This window comes from Chanos chanos, chromosome 1 (genome assembly GCF_902362185.1).
Source record: "Chanos chanos chromosome 1, fChaCha1.1, whole genome shotgun sequence".
Classification (NCBI taxonomy): domain Eukaryota; kingdom Metazoa; phylum Chordata; class Actinopteri; order Gonorynchiformes; family Chanidae; genus Chanos; species Chanos chanos.
Genome location: NC_044495.1, coordinates 59479851 through 59499198, shown reverse-complemented (window position 1 = coordinate 59499198; position 19348 = coordinate 59479851). Strand labels below are relative to the sequence as shown.

At 40.3% G+C, this 19348-nt stretch overlaps 2 protein-coding genes across 3 annotated transcripts; one reads left to right on the top strand and one right to left on the bottom strand.

The window, feature by feature from the left end:
* Positions 1–3623: 3623 nt before the first annotated feature.
* nkx6.3 (NK6 homeobox 3) lies at positions 3624–5994 on the bottom strand. Its single transcript, XM_030789670.1, has 3 exons — positions 5580–5994; positions 4389–4558; positions 3624–3854 (listed from the first exon to the last, which is right to left on the bottom strand). The coding sequence occupies exons 1-3, from the start codon at positions 5992–5994 to the stop codon at positions 3624–3626; spliced, it is 816 nt and encodes a 271-aa protein (XP_030645530.1).
* A 9533-nt stretch (positions 5995–15527) lies between these two features.
* LOC115809430 (lactose-binding lectin l-2) lies at positions 15528–18593 on the top strand. Of its 2 annotated transcripts, XM_030771092.1 has the most exons (9): positions 15528–15603; positions 15681–15777; positions 16115–16138; positions 16617–16640; positions 16968–16991; positions 17301–17422; positions 17532–17666; positions 18007–18115; positions 18433–18593. In XM_030771092.1, exons 2-9 carry the CDS (start codon positions 15717–15719, stop codon positions 18507–18509), a joined length of 576 nt encoding a protein of 191 aa, XP_030626952.1. In that variant the 5' UTR covers positions 15528–15603; positions 15681–15716; the 3' UTR covers positions 18510–18593. The 2 variants fall into 2 exon arrangements, with proteins under 2 accessions (XP_030626952.1, XP_030626961.1); XM_030771101.1 differs by lacking the exons at positions 16617–16640; positions 16968–16991.
* Positions 18594–19348: the final 755 nt, after the last annotated feature.

Here is a 19348-nt window from a genome sequence, read left to right as displayed (position 1 = left end):
GAGATAGAGTTAGTGTGAGAGAGAGAGAGAGAGATCCGTAGCTGAAATATATTCCGGTCTAACATGAACTCTTAACGAAAAAAAAAAACTCGTAAAATGATAACAAATAATATTCACAAATGTTTCAATAATTCTGACAACTGGTGTGTGTGTGTTTCAGTGCCAAAGATGTGACTGTTTCCACCTTCAAATTATTTTTGTTTCTGCAACATAAAGCTTTTTGCATAATTGCATAACTTTTAACAGGTGTAAACTACATTGTAAGATAATAAGTTGAGCACAGTCTCCCCAATGTACCAGACACACATATCTCAATATTGAGGTCACATCCAGAGGACCTAAACTGTTTTTGTACTCGCTATCAAGAAATTGCTTCAGCAGGGATGAATGTGACATTTTTTTTGTTTTTGTTTTTGTTTTGAATGTGATCTGTTGACGCTTACTGTACAATGTCATAAAGTCAATATATTCATCAAACGTGAACAGAGCGTTTCTTTTTTTTTTCCCCTTACATCATGTTTTCTACATCTCAAAGGTCATTTTGAGTTTGTCTAAAATTACATCCTATTCTGTATTCAGGGAAACATTTTAACTGCAGTGCCCTGACAACGCGTTGAGATATTAATTTGTGTCAAATTGGTTGGGAATACACACATTGCCAGATACCAAACCTCCTAATCTCGACTGTAACCGACAGGTGTCGGTGAGTATACAGACGGAGAGGAAAGAGCGATAAGAGAACCGTTGGCAAGGCCCACCTTCTTCCTGGGAGCAGCGTTATTTTAACACGTCCCTTTTCACCTGGAATGTTGTCGTTGCTCTCTTGAACGGGTTTGGTAGACGAGAAACAACGTCGTTTCGTTTTTGTGAAACTACCGTTTGACTGCAGAGACTTACCTCCGTTAGACGGAGAAATGCCACACCTGTCTTAAAGGAACCTACAACATACGTCAGATCAACAGCAGAGTTGACAAAGATGTCAAATAATGACATTTAAATTGAAAGGCCCCCCCCCCCCCAAAAAAGGAAACACTTTCTTGATGGTTATTAAATACACAAGCTTCCAGATCCCATGGCAGGCGCTGCGTCTTTACCTGCATACGGTTATCTGAGTCAGGTATTTGAATCCTGATTTCTCTTAGCCGTTGACATGATGTGTTTGCTCAAAGCTGAGATATTGTATCAGGCGAAGGGGAAACATCCAAATTTAGAGGGCATTTAGTTCTCTTATCAGTGTGTGGGCGTGTCTGTTTTGCTCCCAGATACAATTTAGCATATTGTATTGTAATGTTGACATCCTTTTGGCTCAAACACAACTTCCACAAAAAAAAAAAAAAAAAAAATTACAAGGTATTCTTGCGACTCAACATCACCATGAGGTACTCAAGATACGAACAATCGATTAGACATGCACTTTAACACAGTCAGATCAGCGAGCTTTAAAGATGCACAGTTAGTCTTGCATTGGTTAATGTGTTGTTCGAAGCTGTTGTGTTGTGTTGTGCCTTCAGCAGACCGTGTGAAGAAACTCCTTTAATTTAGCTTTGCCCTTAGACTTAGAGAACACACCCTCTTGCCATCTGTCACATTCTAACTCAAAGAGTTGATGGCATGACAAACTGTAGTAATGAATCCCTACAGATAATCCTTCCCAAACAGCTCATTAGTCAAACCCCTGCTATTGACCCTGTCTCTCAACACTGTTTCACTGTCGTTAGCTTAGAAGCTTCCTACATCGCCAGCTTATACTCATGGAAAACCTCTCCATTTTGTTTATTTATTTGTTTACTTTTAGCGGCACAGTTTCCAAAACAGCATGATGAATTAAAATTGTTCATTTGGTCGTAACCTCTGGCATTACTGCCATGTAGTGGCTTCCTTTTTTTTGTTGTTCTATGTTGATTTTGACATTAAGCTCAATTAGACACATGCCTCGTTTAAACTTTTTATTTTCTTTTTGCTTTACATTCAATGTGTGGTTTGAATTTTTTTTCTGGGTTACAATGTATATGTGTACTGGCCAGCACTGACTAATACCCTTTATAAATATGAATTAGCCACGGAGGGAAATACTGAATCAGTGTATCACCGTAGTGCATTAAAATGAACTGCATTGCCTTATTGAAAAAAAAAAATCAGTGTCGGATAAATATTACACCTCTTGTCATGTGACATTTTAGCTTTGCCACTTACAGCTCCACAGACTCAAACCAAATCAAACCAGGAACCATATCATATAGGGGACTGTACATTTTCACCACTGCATACAGTTACAATCGTTTATTGTACAATCTCGATCAAATTATCCATTTACAATACTCGTTGCTACATGTTTCAGTTTTACTTTTCTTAACAAAATTGCACTTTTCTTTAAGAGTCAGGCAGAACTCTCTCATCAGCAATAAATAGGCCTAACCACCCATCTTAAGTACTACATTGTATGGAACCAGAATAATGAAATGCTGGACATGGAATGCGCGTGGAATGACGTCGTTTTCCCACTATCATAACTGTTCTTAACGCTTTACAGCTGCTGATAAGAAACACGGCTTTACTTAAAAAACTTTACAATTCCAACGGAAAAAAACAAAAAAAAACAGTGTTTGGAGGAAGTGGTGGTTGAGAAACTTTACAACAGGAACTGCAAGAAATGATGAATCAGAAAAGCATCGTGAAATTCTTACGGCTCCTCTCATATATTTCATTGGAATTTATGTCAGTCTGTATAATTATACATCCTTCCAATTAGATATCCGCAACTGGCAGAGGACTTGCGAGTAACACATATTAGTGCCATGTGTGTCGCATTTGAAAATTATAAGGGGCTTACGTGACGCACGAGTGTTCTATCGGCAGAAATATACATAAATAACAAAATTTGCTGATAGATAGTTTTTTTTTCTAAATTGTATTATATACAGTAGACATACGAAGTTGCATATGTCGATGAGAGCATAGTATAGAACACAAGCTCCAATACACAAACAGCCTGCCGAAGCTTACTGTCTATGGAGAGGATATATATTGTAACATACACACAAAAGTCTCAGAGAATTTTGGTTTTATTCAGAGAGTTAGTCCTTCAATTCTCCTAAAATATGATTTACAAAAAAAAAAATGAGCGGATGACCGCGTAATGAAACAGTGTTTTTCTGTGAACGTGTGAGCGTCAGTCAATAATATGCACGTGCAGTTAAAAACGGACACTGCATACCAACTACAGGAAAAAAACCTGGAGATGTCAAACATGAAAGACAGGAGTTTTTTCTAGTTCTTTCAGGGAAGTGTAATAGAAAAAGTCAGATACCTTATCTAGCAGACCGCATTCCTAAAAATTCCACTGGTCCTGTCAGCCGTTAACACTATCAAAGTCACGTGGCCTACAACATCGTTTACAAGGAAATAAACTGTATCCAATTTTCTGACAATAGAATTAAAACACGTGTATTATGCGGTATATTGTGGTTTTTTAATCTGTTATGAAGCTCGTAAGTGTATTGTGTTTTCTTGCTTGATTGTGGATTTGGTGATATTTATATATGTATATACACGCCTGTCTGTCAATGGCAGGATGTGATTGTGCGTAAACAAATATGGTATGCGAATGTACGTGGGCGCCTCTGTCAAACGTGGTGTGGACCCAAGCGAAGCACAGAGAAAGCTCGTCGATGTTTTCTCAGTAACAGCCGAATCTTCTCGTCATCCGAGTCTGGGTCCAGGGGCTTGTTATACTCTTCATCCTCCACCTCGTTTTCGGACGCCTCTCCTCCGCCGTCTCCTCTGGAGGCCTGCGTAGAACTCGGCTCAGATGCACTCTTCTTTCGCCATTTCGTGCGCCTGTTTTGAAACCATACCTGAAATGACCAAAAGATGTATTTATTACTGCCCACGATAATGGGAATGGCACAACAACCCTCAGTGGATTATGCTGGACAGTCGGCATCCAGTGATAATCTAATGTTAAACATTGAATATTAAATATTTCTTTATGGAAGCATTCAACAACCATAACAAGTGCGAAATATACTTCATTTTCATCAGATGCTGCTCTACTAAGGCGATATTAAACCATGCCTAAATGTCAGTTAACATTCTGATACAGAAAATGTCAATTAACATTCTGATACAGAAAATGTCAATTAACATTCTGATACAGAAAACAATACCTGTATGATTGGCAAAACCATGTCTGCAACACAGCGTAACTTTAACAAGGAAGCTAGTCATGTGAGTTTGTCTGTGTGATGCATCTGTGAGTATGTTTGTACCATGCGTGCGCGTGTGTGTGTGAGAGAGAGAGAGAGAGAGAGAGAGAGTGAGTATGTTTTTGTGTGTGTGTGTGCGCGTGTGAATGTGTGTGTGTGTGTTGTGGAGGAAAGCCATCTTACTTTGACTTGAGACTCAGTCATGCCTAGAGAATAAGCTAGCCGTGCTCTCTCTGGGCCTGCCAGGTACTTGGTCTGCTCAAAGGTTTTCTCCAGGGCGAAGATCTGGTGCCCACTGAATGTGGGTCTGGTGTGTTTCTTTCTGCCAGCAACCTCACTGTTAATCCCACTGTCTGCAGAGAAAAACACACATCAGTTATCTCACTTAGATTGACTGTCTTTATAAAGAAATAATAACCTTATAACAACTAATTCCCACATACAGAAAAAAACCCAAAATGATTTACATTTCATCTAAGACTAACTAGTTCAGTAATGAACTGACTGTTTTGAAATGTAGTTACCAGTTCAGATTTAAAATCTTCCTATTTTTAAGCAGTGACGAACCCGTTTAGTTATTCATTTCCTGTGGCTTGTGTTTGGAGTTGGAGTACATAAGGGTGCTATGCCAAGCATGTTCACTGCAAAATATGATTTTATTAACTTACTGCAATACCTTAGAACTCTAATGTGGGGAGAGTGTTAACAGAGAACAACAGGTTTCCTGAGAAGTAGACTTCTCCTAGCATATCAAAATCTGTCTGAGGTGTATTTATACCCATGCAATTAATTTTGAAAAATTACATTATTTTTTTTCTATGTAGTGCAATTACATTACTGATTAAACACTAAAATTACACTCTGTGGATCCGTCATGACATGATAAGTATTACACGTTACATATCGAAACACAAAAAATGCATTTTTGCTTTGATTTTTTTTTGTCTTTCAGAAAATATATTACCGTAAATGAAATTTCAGTAAAGAACCTTGTAAAAATGTGTGACTTTAACTGAATGTCAGTAATGTCAATGCAGAGTAAAATGTTGGATTCACAAGTGTGTTCCATAGTCAACAAATTGCCCGCAAGAAATTGTACACAAGTGTGATAAATAGATAGATAGACAGACAGATAGACAGATAGATAGATAGATAGATAGATAGATAGATAGATAGATAGATAGATAGATAGATAGAAAATGGAGTACAGGAAAAAATATATATAAAATACACACACACACACATACACACACACACACATATATATACACACACACACACACACACACATATATATATATATATATACATACATACATACATAAACATATATATAAACCTAAGTAAACACATTTTTGAAAAGAAATGCTGTACCGGTACTGCACGGCTGCCTAGCTCCTCTCCAGTCGTACCCTCCGTCTGCCCAGCAGTTCCCCGTGTGACTCTTCATGCCTGGGCATTCCCCTGACGGCTTGCTGAAGGTGCCCAGGGCTGGGGAGTTGTAGTCACGGTTGTAGTACATGCCTGGGTTGGGCACAGTGGTTCCGAAACTCCCCATCGGGGTGTACCCAGGCAGCAAGGTGGTACCGGGGGCGCCAACCATGGACCGACTGAGAATGTCACTGATGCCGTGCGGCGTGCCCGGCTGCAGCTGGCTGTTGAGACCACCAGAGCTCAGCTTGTAGAAAGGGCCGGGCACAGAGTACTGGCATACGGGCGCCTTGATGTCCGTCGAGAACTGGTTGAGGCCGTTGTTGAACAGGAAGGAACCCGAAATGTTGGGATCCATGGAAACCGTCTGAGTCTGATCTTCTGAGTCTAGTCTCTTGCCACCTGAGATCCTAGAGAAGTTCAGACATGAAAGAACCCAATTCAACCAGGTCTGAAGCAAACCTTCACTTTTTCCTTCGATAACTGAAGAATTTGTCTGTAGGCGCTGGTCTTCAGTGTCTTTTTTTTTTTTCTTTTCTTGTGATTATTAATTTTGTAGGCCTCTACAGTGTTTCCAGCTTTGCTCCAAGATTTGCAAGCTGTCCTCCTTGGTTCCAGATAGCTCTCAGCTTGTTCGGCCTTTCACCTCCTCAGTTCCATTTTGTTTGAGGTTTACTCCAAAGTCAACACAGGGAGTGCTGCTACTTTTGACAGAACACCTCAGCACTTCAGCTCCTGTGGGCCATAATCTCTGTGTGAGCTATGTGCCCAAGAGTCATAAAAAAGAATTATACCTCATTCTGAGCTGCAACCTTTTTGATAATGTTGGGCTGCATTAGAATGCTGGTCCCGGATTGGGTAACTGAAGTCTCCCACGCGGGCTCCCATTGGCTTCCCACCAGAAGGAGAGCCTGTGATTGGTAAGGAGCTGATTAATGTGTTTTTGAAAAGGTAGAGTGGGAATAAGTTGTTTTTTAATGGGGTTCCTGCCCAGGCTGTGAAAACATGACAAAACCATGCACAGAGACTGAGACAGGAGAGTGGACGTTGGATAAACCTTCGCGGCGTTTGGACATTCCATTTCCATCTGCTTCACTGGTTTGACTGAACTGTCTGATGAAATCAAAATGGAAAGTACCCGACTTCTGATGGACTAATGTCTGACAGCATGCTTCGGTCATTTGACTGTTCTTGGTTTTCATGTTGTGGAACTGCTTTGCCTCCATTTTCTGATAATGTAAGTCTCAATATATTTTTCATATTTATATATGAATATATATATATATATATATGCATATATATATACAAACACACACACACACATATCTATATCTATATCTATCCATGCATCTATATATCTGAATATTTATTAACTATTTATAAAACAATACTTGTTACAATCTTACAATTAATTTTATTTGTTAATCTTTATGATTTATAATGCAAGAATAAATGTAACAGTCGTATAAAAAATAATGTTGACAAATCTAAAAAAAAGTAAACATGTTCATTTTCTAGTTAAGACACATATTATTGTAATATTAAATACGTATATAATATTAGCATGAAGAACAAAACATTCAAACACATTTTATGCATTAAGTATTTAATATAGCTCTTTGTGGTCATTTAAAATGTTACTGTACTGTATAAATGGGTTGTGAGTACGGGCATAGCATTGCACATTGTAAAAATACAGACTTGCATTCATGCAAAGAAATATAACTACAGTCATAACCACAGATTAAACAGCATCATTGTTCTTTAAATGAAGCCACTGAACATGTGCTATAGCTGAGAGCTGAAACAATTTAATCTTCAAGCATGAACTCTCACTCATTTGTAGTTTATTTAAACTCCAACAAAGACCAGAGCTTTGGAATTGCACACTGTTCCTACACTGTAGTCAGTAGAGACTGTTCCTAGATGGTTACATGCCACAGGATGGGAGAAACGCTGATGCTTCTCTATCTAACAGTGCTGACAGCTCAAAGTTTGAAAGAGAGCTGTATGAATGTAGTACATTAAATATTAACAGACATCATTAAAAAATAAATAAATGAATAAATAAATAAAAACTAGTAAATAAATAGAACAAAACAAAACAACATGGCCTGTTATTTTAATAATGCTGTGTCAAATGTTCCGTACATTTTTAAGTGGATTTGACGGATTAACTGCTTGACAAAAATGCAGATTTCTGGGAGCACAATGCTTCTCCCAGTGTATAAGAAACTAGTTTGTCCAAAAAGTTAGACGTCATGCCAAAAAGCAGATGCACCCCTCCGTGTCAGTGCCCCCCCCCCCCCCCCCCGTCACAGACAATCCTGCACCATGATGAGACTGAGAATCAATAGCACAATCAATACACAAGCTACAACAACTGTTTCTCTTAACTACTGTCGAAACAATATAACACACAGAGAGACAGTGGAGGCAGAGAGGAGGTGAAAACAGGCAGAGAGACAGTGGAGACAGAGAGGAGGTGAAAACAGGCAGAGAGACAGTGGAGACAGAGAGGAGGTGAAAACAAGCAGAGAGACAGTGGAGACAGAGAGGAGGTGAAAACAGGCAGAGAGACAGTGGAGGCAGAGGGGAGCTGAAAACAGGCAGAGAGACAGTGGAGACAGAGAGGAGGTGAAAACAGCCAGAGAGACAGTGGAGGCAGAGGGGAGCTGAAAACAGGCAGAGAGACAGTGGAGACAGAGAGGAGGTGAAAACAGGCAGAGAGACAGTGGAGACAGAGAGGAGGTGAAAACAGCCAGAGAGACAGTGGAGGCAGAGGGGAGCTGAAAACAGGCAGAGAGACAGTGGAGACAGAGAGGAGGTGAAAACAGGCAGAGAGACAGTGGAGGCAGAGGGGAGGTGAAAACAGGCAGAGAGACAGAGAGGAGGTGAAAACAGGCAGAGAGACAGTGGAGACAGAGAGGAGGTGAAAACAGGCAGAGAGACAGTGGAGACAGAGAGGAGGTGAAAACAGGCAGAGAGACAGTGGAGGCAGAGGGGAGGTGAAAACAGGCAGAGAGACAGTGGAGGTGGGGAGCGGGTGAAAACAGGCCATTCATTGGTACATACTGAGACTCAACACCAAGGGGCTTTATTATCTTTATCCACCTCTCACCACAGAGTCACAGGAGCCAAAACTGATAGAACTGGCCCATTCGTTCTTCCTCTTTTCTCTTCTTCCTTCTGTTCCCCCTTCTCTTCGCTTTCTCCTCCTCCTCTCTGTCTTTTTCTTCTTCTTCTTCTTCTGCTTCTCCTTTGAAAGTCCTTTGAGAAGTTCCCTGTTAAGGCTTTGACTGGCAACCCCCCCCCAGTCTCCTCCTGTAAGTGTCCAACCCCTGGCTAGGTTTGCCCCCCCAAAACCTTTTCAATTGCTCCCTGATCACACAGTGCCCATGGCATGTCGTACTGTGTTGAATTGTTGTTTTGTTTTGTTTTTTTGTTTAAGTGCCTGGTGAACCCTGGAAGTGACTGGAGACAGTTGCAGTGACCAGGTTTTCTCACACCCAGTCATGCAGGCCATTGACAGTGGTGATGAGTCAGTGCTGTGAGAAAAGACAGTATTGTGTCAGTGCTGTGGGCAATCTGTCCTCTGATATTCACTATAAAAAAAGGTTTAAAAAAAGTGCAGGTTGCTCTAAATAAGGAATAGCAGCTAATGAACAAACATATGGAACTCCAACATTTTAAACTATAGCGATTTAATAATCTGGAGTTCATGTTACTTAATCCAAAATTGATTTGAAATGAATCCAACATTCAAACATTTATGAGATTTTAAATCTGATGCCATACTTGTCCGCTCACACCGTATCTTACTCACAACTTTTAAACTGTGTTATAAAGGGTCACCTCAGTGTGTCCATGGCCAAAACATAATTTACAGTTAGTAAGATTAGTTAGCATTAGTTAGCGATAGCTAGTGCTACTTAACATATTCATATTCATCTGACACCTTGCGCTGCATGTCCAATGTTCTGGCACAATTTTGCCTGCAAATGCTTCCACATAAAATATGCATGATAAATTACCTATCTGTCACATTCACAGAACAAGTGGTGGATAGTATTGTTTTTAAAACTTACCTCAGATAAAACCCTCCACGATGTCGCTTACAAAGTCCACCCCGACGCAAAAGAAATGTCATCAATCGTAATGTCTAATTAAAATGAGCAAGTCAGTTCCCATTCAAAAGTCACATATTGTGCAAAAAGAATCAGAATTTTTAGTAAATTTTCTCTCAACATTTTTTTTTTGCAAATTACCCCGATTTTTTTGTAGAACACAAAGTCATGATTTTATTATTTTAGGAAGCATAGAGTTATTATGGGTTCGTTAAGATTTTTAATGAAATTACGTCACATATACATCTCAGTAATCCCTTCCGGATATCGGTCTGCCCAATCCGAGGCCACGCTACAGGATGCAGTGAGTGACATAGACTGGGACGTGTTCTGGAAGAGCTCTGATGACGTCAACATGTTTACAGATGTGGTGACGTGCTTCATATCCCAGCTGATAGAAGATATCATTCTCGTGGTGACTGTTAAGGTCTTTCCCAACCAGAAACCGTGGGTTGACAAAACTATCCGCGAGACTCTGAGAGCACGCACCACTGCCTACAACGAAAGGGCTCAGCTCTGGTGTCATGTCACAGTACAAAGTGCTGTCCTACAAGCTCAGAAAAGCGGTGAAAGCGGCTAAAAGGCGGTACAGGGACGAAGTAGAGGCTCAACTATGCGACCGTGACAGCAGATGCACGTGGCAAGGAGTTCGAACAATCACGGACTATAGAGGACAAGCGCACACTTAGACGGCTGACGTTGACTCCTCACTGTTTGTAAGATTTAAACACCTTCTACGCACGCTTCGAGACCAGCAGCGCGAACACCTACAATGTTAGCACTGTTAGCATATCAGCTAACACTAGCTCAAGCGAAGTGGGCGACCTGACCGGTGAGGACCGCACAACGTGCGGAGAGCTCTGAGACGAGTGAACAGCAGGAAGGCAGCTGGCCCCTGATGGCATCCCTGGGCGGGCACTAAAATCATGCGGCGACCAGCTAGCCTTGGTGTTCACCTCTGTTTTCAATCTGTCCCAGGCTCGTTCTGTCGTCCCTACATGCTTAAAAACGTCCACCATCATCCCTGTACCCAAGAAGACCAACCCAGCCTGCTTACTACTGCCCCGCAGCACTGACCTCTGTCGTGATGAAGTGCTTTGAGAGCCGAGCTCATCAGATCCCCTTCAGTTCACCTGTCCCATGTCCTCCATTCCACCCTCTCCCACCTGGACATTGGCAAGGGGAATTATGTGCGCCTTCTGTTCATTGATTTCATCTCAGCGTTTAACACTGTAATCCCTCTCAGACTGGTCACCAAGCTCAGGGACCTGGGGCTGAGCTTCTCACTCTGTTCCTGGGTCCAGAGCTTCCTGACTGACAGACCTCAGCTGGTGAAGATTGGAAACTGCGCTTCCAGCACTCGAACCCTCAACACTGGCGTCCCCCAAGGCTGCGTCCTGAGTCCTCTGCTCTACTCCCTTTACACCTGTGATTGCATGGCCCCACGCAACACCACTGTGAAATTCACGGATGACACAGTGGTGGTATGCCGGATCTCCAACAACAGCAAGACAGTCTATCTGGACGAGGTGGAGGTGCTGTCATTATGGTGTAGGGACAACAGCTTGAACCTGAATGTCTCCAAGACCAAGGAGGTGGTGGTAGACTTCCGGAGGGGAGAAGCAGAGGATCCACTATACACCACTCAGGATCTACAGGACTCAGTTGAGAGAGTGAGCAGCCACAGATACCTCGGAAATCCTTCTACATCTTCACAGTAGAATCTGTGCTCTCTGTGAGCATCACTTCCTTGCAACTGTTCATACATTTCAGTATGGCAACTGTTCATACATTTCAACTATGGTAATTTTTTGTGTCCCTGAAAGAAATAAAAAAAAACAAAAAAACATTTCTACATTTTTTTCACACTTACTTCACACCAACTTATAAAAATATTAAAATAATAAATTATGAATAAATAATAGCTTAGTCATTAATTTTACTATATAACAAGAGGCCTTTTATGTATTGTTTTTATTATATTGCCTTTGTCCCTAAGCCAGACTTTGGACCTTCAACCCTGCTTTATTTTGAACTTAATATTGAAATAATGTTGAGTTCAAACACAAATTAGACATTAATGTCTGTTTTGATGAAATATATTAATATTTCTTCACATTTTCTTGTATTTTTCATAAAAAGAACACTTGCTGCTTTCTGCTCTCTTCTCTCTGTGTGAGTGGTCGATGTCTTCGCCTACTTCCTGGATGTGGAGCCTTCCCTTGGCCGGCTGACTGACTTTGTGTCCTGCTGTCCCTGGCCTTGCTCCCCCCGCGTGGCCCTGCTCCTCCTGCGCCCTCCACAGCCACTAATCTTGCAACATTCATGCTTCTATAAGATTATTTTCCTTATTTCATTTGTTAAGTGCTGATACTCCAATAATGCTCTCCTTCCCTCCCTCATCTCCTGCATGGCTTTGGCTCATCTGTTCGAGCATGAGTGTCTGGTGCGAATGTGGCTGCTTTCTTCTTAGGTTGCCTCCCCCCTCCTCCCTCCCTGTCATCTCACTCTTCATCTTCATTACCAGGGTGTTGTTTGTAATTTGCCCACTGGGTTGGCACCTATGCACACCTGGCTGGCCTAGAAGGGGTCTCCTCTCTCTGTGGTCCTTCTCAAGATTTCTCCTATTTTTCCCAAGCATCTGGGTTTTTTTTGAGGAGTTTTTTCTTGCCCGCTATGAGGATCAAGTCAGGGGGTGCCACCCTGCTCCAGTTGTTGTAATCCCGTGGGCATGTAAAGCCCTTCGAGACTGTAAACAGTGATATTGGGCTTTAAATAAACTTAAACTTGAACTTGAACTTGAAACTTGTCCCTTGGGTTCACTGTCATTTCCACCACTGTACACTGTACAAAATAGAATTCTGGGATCAAGTTTTGGGGCTTGTATACTTGGTAACCATAACAACAGCCACTCAACAGGGGAACACATGGCTGGAGAAAAGAGTAACCTCCATAGGGGGTAATAAAAAGAGGAAAAATCAAGGTAAATATGAGTTAAACTGAGAGTATGTTTACTGGGTGTCATTTCCAAATGGCTCATATTTCATATGAATGTAAAAACAACTGGACTAATTTCATTTATTAATATCATGTATTTTGTGTATATTTAATGTTAACTCTACAACTGTTATTATCAGGCAAAGGTATCATGAGATTTTAAAAGAAATATGACAAAATGTCATTTGCGCAACAGTCATTTCCACAATGGGAAATGCTGATTTTCTCCTAATATTAGAGTGAAATATGTATTATTTAACAGAATCATCACAGCCACTATCAGGATGTGTTTCTACAGAAAGGAGAAATAAACCGTAGCAATGCATTTTTATTAAAAAAAACCCCAAAAAGATGTTAAATGCTAACATTTTACTGACCAAAATAGACCATCGTTGAAGAATCACCCATATTATACACTTACACCTGTCTACCTCCCTGTACATAGCTTTGTCACGGTCCAGCCTTGTTCTTCCAAGTCCTAGCACATGTTTTCATTGTGTCCTGTCATGCATGTCTTGTCTGTCTGCTTCAGGTTGGCTCCGGTCCATGTCTTACACTGTTTCCTGCCTGGTTCCCGCTCACCTGCTGCCACTCACCTCATCAGCCACTGCATTTAAGCCCTGTCTGTATCTCCACACTCTTGCCAGATTCATGATCATTGTATTGTTTGCCTTGCTTGTTTTGCTCTTGACCTAGCCTGTTTCTTGATTTGTCATTTTTGCCTTGTGGTTTTTGAAATCTCTACTTGGATCTGGTGCCTCTGAATTGTGCTTTTTGACCTCAGCCTGTTTTTGGGATTGTGATTTTGCCTAGTGTTTGTTTTTTTTTAACCTTTGCCTGGATTTTTTGCACTCCTGTTTCTGACCTAAGCTTGTTTACATTGTGAGTTTGGACCAGTCCTTGATACCTCTGCGTGGTTTTTCTGACTCTGTGCCTGATTTTCTCAGCCTGATTTTTGCCCGCTACTTTTGCCTGTGTCCATCTGTACCATCGTTGTGAATTTGCCTTTTGGTTTTTGGAAAAAGGATTTCATTAAACATCTGTTAAATTACTGTTTATCCATTGAGTCTGCTTTTGGGTCCTCACTCTACTAGGCCTCACCGGCCCTAAGTTTAAGTTCAAGTTTAAGTTTATTTAAAGCCCAATATCACTGTTTACAGTCTCAAAGGGCTTTACATACAAACAGAGCAGGGTGGCACCCCCTGACTTGATCCTCATAGCGGGAAAGAAAAAACTCCTCAAAAAACCTAGGGAAAACCTAGGGATGCTAGGGAAAAATAGGGGAAATCTTGAGAAGGACCACAGAGAGAGGAGACCCCTTCTAGGCCAACCAGGTGTGCATAGGTGCCAACCCAGTGGGCAAATTACAAACAACACCCTGGTAATGAACATGAAAACACAACTAGTAGACAGTATGAAGAATGACAAGACAGCAGGGGGCTCAGTTGGGGTGAACAACACAGCCACAGCAGCGCAGGAAGCCACGAAGCTGTAGCAGCCATCGGGATGACGATGAAGAGAGAGATGACAGGGAGGGAGGGGGGGCACACCTAAGAAGAAAGTAGCCACATTCAAACCAGACACTCATGCTCGAACAGATGAGCCAAAGCCATGCAGGAGATGAGGGAGGGAAGGAGAGCATTATTGGAGTATCAGCACTTAACAAATGAAATAAGGAAAATAATTTTATAGAAGCATGAATGTTGCACGATTAGTGGCTGTGGAGGGCGCAGGAGGAGCGGGGCCACGCAGGGGGAGCAGGGCCAGGGACAGCAGGGCACAAAGTCAGTCAGCCGGCCAAGGGAAGGCTCCACATCCAGGAAGTAGGCACAGACATCGACCACTCACACAGAGAGAAGAGAGCAGGTTAATGACAGAAACTGACAAGGTTAAGATAAAAGCAGAGGAGAGGGGGGAGAGAGAGAAGATGAGAGGTATCTAAGCCGGCAGCCACTAAGCTAAACTATGCCAGGAGAGACTACAGCAGAGACTGAGCCTCACCTCACCGGATGGCCAGTTTGAAATTATGCTATCCATACGATACGGAGAATAAATGAGTCTTAAGTTTGGTTTTAAAAGTAACAAAAGAATTTGCCTCTTTGATTTAACAATATTATTGTTTTTATTTCGTTTTATATTTATATTATTTTTATATTGTTTCTCGTTACCTTACCTGTATGTAGCTTTTTATGTATATATATATATATTTCTCTTTTTCTTTATTTAAATTTATATTTGGCTTTATATTCACACAGTTACCGGAGTTGCTGCAATTCATTCCTCTGCTTATGTGCTTGTACAATCAAGCATGTGACAAATAAATCTCTTGCATCTAATAAACTCACTCTATGTGCATGACACTATTCTACACACATTACTCTGATAAACATACTTATCAAAGTAGACAGAATGAAAGTCAGATTCCCCGTTTGGGAATCTGACTTTCATTCTGAAACAGTGTATACATACATATACTTGGAACATGATGTTCAGACAAACTGCACAAGAACTTAACTCTGATTACAAAGCTGCATAAACATTTGCTTACAGGAAAACATATTTGTCTAAGTTTGCCTAATACTGGGAAATCCATTTAAGTTTGCTTCAGTGGGAGAAAAAAATTTACTTAAGCTTGCTCAATAGTTGAAAAGCCATTTTAACTTTGCCTTTGATTGTGTTACTCCAAAGTATTTATTAACTAATTACAAAGTGCGGACTGGTATAATCTTGTAAACTTGGCCCTGAACTGAACACAGGATACCACATAAATAGTCACCTTTTCCAGTGGTCCTCAGAATCACAGAGGTTGACGGAGCTGCAGCCAATTCTATTGTCAATTTAAGGTACAAAACTGAAGATAATATCATTGATAATGAATGACGATGTATGTGATGATTGATAATAATTGTGTCTACTTAAGGTCCAGTTGGCGTGTCTGTACTTTTCAGCGTGAGCCATGATGTTTCTTAGCAGACTGAGGTTTCTGGGTGTGTTTTTCCTGGCATCGCTTGCATTTGGTAACAATCTCCCTTGCTGTTATTCCACATTACAAATGGCACGTTTTAGATGCTGGAAATCAGACCACTCATTGCGAGATGAGGTGTATGGTGAACTTTAATTGGTGAACTTGAAGATGACTTTCCTTAACTGAAAAACAACAAACAGTAATACAATGATTTATTAATAATTTGCCCTAAACAGGCATTAGTAAATGGTTATTACAACATTACTTTTATTTTATTAATTACCTTTCATTATCATATATTATTTTATTACTATTACTGAAAAAAACTCTTCTGACATTATCTTTTAAAAATCTGGGGTTTTTTTTTTTTTTTTGCTTTTATTTTTCAGCTGACGAGGTCATACTTGACACAGGTAATTAAAAAAATGATCTTGGTTAAAATGAGTTCTGTCCAGAACTTGTTTCTTTACTTGCTTTATTTTCCTCAAGTAAAGTTGTCACAGTGCTGCCATGTATGCTGTGTGTGTGTGTGTGTGTGTGTCTACATATATATACATACACACACACACACACACACACACACATATATATATGTATATATATATATATATGGAGAGAGAGGAAGAGAGGAAGAGAGACTCAATATATATGTACACACACACGCATACACACATATATATATAGTGTGTGTGTGTGTGTGTGTGTGTGTGTGTGTGTGTGTTTTATGAAACACTATGCCTTATTCCTGTCATTATCATATACTGTTTTATTACTATTAGTCACGGACAATAACTAAAAGGAGAGTACCTTGGTTCTGTTGTAAAGAAAACTCTTCTGACATTATCCTTTAAAAATCTGTTTTGTGGGGTTTTTTTTTGCTTTGTTTTTCAGCTGACGAGGACATACTTGGCAAAGGTAATTAAAAAAATGATCTTGGTTAAAATGAGTTCTGTCCAGAACTTGTTTTTTTACTTGCTTTATTTTCCTTAAGTAAAGTTGTCATAGTGCTGCATGTATGCTGTGTGTGACTGTGTGTGTGTGTGTCTCTCTCTCTCTACACACACACACACACACATACATATATATGTGACTTATTCCTGTCATTGTCATATATTATTTTATTACTATTAGTCACAGACGATAACTAAAAGTAGAGTACCTTGGTCCTGTTATGAAAAAAACTCTTCTGACATTATCTTTTAAAAATCTGGGGTTGTTTTTTTTTTTGCTTTTATTTTTCAGCTGATGAGGTTATACTTGACACAGGTAATTAAAAAAAATGATCTTGGTTAAAATGAGTTCTGTCCAGAACTTGTTTCTTTACTTGCTTTATTTTCCTCAAGTACAGTTGTCACAGTGCTGCCATGTATGCTGTGTGTGTGTGTGTGTCTCTCCATATATATATATATATATGTGTGTGTGTGTGTGTGTGTGTGTGTGTGTGTGTGTGTGTGTGTGTGTGTGGAAAGAGGGAGAGAGAGAGAGTGAGACTCAAAATATATGTATACACACACACACATGAACCGCTATGTATGAACCGCTATGACTTATTCAACTCATTTTTTGTGCTCCAAGTCAACGAGACTGAACTGGAAAGATCAGTCCAAAGTCGAACACTTTGTCCATGGACCTGGGTTTACTCTGACGGTCGGTGTTTTAAGTACACTGCCACTAAGATGGACTGGGCTGCTGCTGAGGTAACTCTTGGAGTTTTCATTTCTTAATGCAAATGTTTTGTACTGAGTGACGTTTAGTTGAATTCACTCACAGAATAATATGATTTCTCTTTTTGTTCCATCCAAACAGTTGAATTGTGTTAGCATGGGTGCAAATTTGCCTTCGGTGCACAGCGAAAATGAATATCAGTTCCTCAAGACTCTAGTCCGTACTTATGACCCTGCTGAGAATCCCACTTGGCTTGGACTTTCAAACTGTCAGAAGGTACAATAGCGCTCAGTGGAAATGACTAATTACTGAAATAAGAACACTTAAAAATTATATTTAAAAAAAATTAAAAAGTGCATCATGCATCCCTGAAATCTGGCTGGAATTTAACGCTTTGAATTTGCTTTTCGAAAAGGGGCTCTTTGTTTTTAAAGAAGTATATTTAACATTTTCCAAATGGCCTAACATTTCAGTATTTGTGGAAAAAATTTGCAATTTTGCAATGAGTCTACAGGAGTAAAGGAAAAAAAATATTTAAAAAAAAAAAGTCTTAAATTGTTCTCCCAAAGTGTGCGTTAGGAAGTCCTCCATGAAGATCTCTTGTCTTTCACAACAGAGAAACACTTGGTTTTGGTCTGATGGCACCAAAGTGGACTACACCAGTTGGAACTCGGGCGAACCGAACTGGTCCAAGAATGAGTGCTGTGTCCACTTCAACTGGTCTAGTATGTGAGAAATGCATTCTAGCCTTACACCAGTGATTCTGAGCTCCAGTCTGAGGGATCTACAGGGCAACACTTTTGTGGTAGCCCAGCATTGTAACACCTGACTCCACATATCTACTGGTTTCTGAGTGTCTTGGGTTAGTTTTGCTGGAGTTTGGATTTGACTACAAGGTGCTGTGTGGTGGGTGCTCAGGACTGGAGCTGAGAAACACTGCTTTACACAACCGTCACAAAACCTTACTTCTTTCTGACCGTTGTGCTACTTACTGCTGTAACGGGGATAAAACCATTGATAATTTTGTTTATTTTGTTTGCAGATCAGAAAAATTGGAATGACATACCTTGTCATGAGGCCTACTCCTTTATCTGTGTGAAGAAGGCTGGTGCGAGATAGAGAAAGTTAGTGTCCTCGTGCTCTGTTGACTCATTAAAATGTAATTCAACATGCGTATATAAATGGAACCTCTTTAATGTCAAAGGATGAGTTTGAGGACACAAGGTGTTCAGCAGGACTCTGTCTCTACCGAACATTAAGAACAAAACACTCTGTCTGTACAAAATCATTCATTCAAATCAGCACACCCTGCAAAATGTGATTCATTGATTTAATGTTAGACTGAGCCTTTGGCAGTGTGAGAATGCACCTTGCTAACATTACAAACTGCACCACCCATTATACTCTCTCTGTTAAAGTGTGTTGCTCACATAAAACATTATGGACACGTTCAGATAAATGATCATTTCTTTATATAGCATTTCAACTTATAAAATCTCTTTTGTGAGACACAATGTCCTCATACACAAACTCTGTTGGTAGATATGTGGAAGCCTATATATACATATATATATATATATATATATATATATATATATATATATATATACATGTAGAGGTGTGAAGAATGTGTGTGAAGAGTCAATTCAGTTTGACACAGAGACCACACTGATGTGCTAAGAGCCTTCATTCCAAGAACCCACTTTTTCACAATTGCAATCCAACAGGCAAAGTTCGATAACCAAGCAAACAGAACACACCAAAATAGACTTGAATGAATCCAAAAACTTGCCAGGAGCCATTACACAAAGTGAGCAAAACAAACCAAGCTGACAAATTCAGAGGACAAGGGCAAGTCCAGGTAACGGAGAAAGACTGCCTGGGGAATGTGGACATAACGGCCCAGAGAATCAACAGTATCAGACACTTTGCAAGACTGAATGCAAACTGAAGGAGAC

Coding starts and splice junctions, on each gene's coding strand:
- nkx6.3 (XM_030789670.1), bottom strand. CDS start 5,994: ATGGATCCCAACATTTCGGGTTCCTTCCTGTTCAACAACGGCCTCAAC. Junction 4,559..5,579: donor TAGGCAGCCGTGCAGTACCG/GTACAGCATTTC, acceptor TTTTCTCTGCAG/ACAGTGGGATTAACAGTGAG. Junction 3,855..4,388: donor TGACTGAGTCTCAAGTCAAA/GTAAGATGGCTT, acceptor TGGTCATTTCAG/GTATGGTTTCAAAACAGGCG.
- LOC115809430 (XM_030771092.1), top strand. CDS start 15,717: ATGATGTTTCTTAGCAGACTGAGGTTTCTGGGTGTGTTTTTCCTGGCA. Junction 15,778..16,114: donor CCTGGCATCGCTTGCATTTG/GTAACAATCTCC, acceptor TTTATTTTTCAG/CTGACGAGGTCATACTTGAC. Junction 16,992..17,300: donor TGAGGTTATACTTGACACAG/GTAATTAAAAAA, acceptor TTGTGCTCCAAG/TCAACGAGACTGAACTGGAA.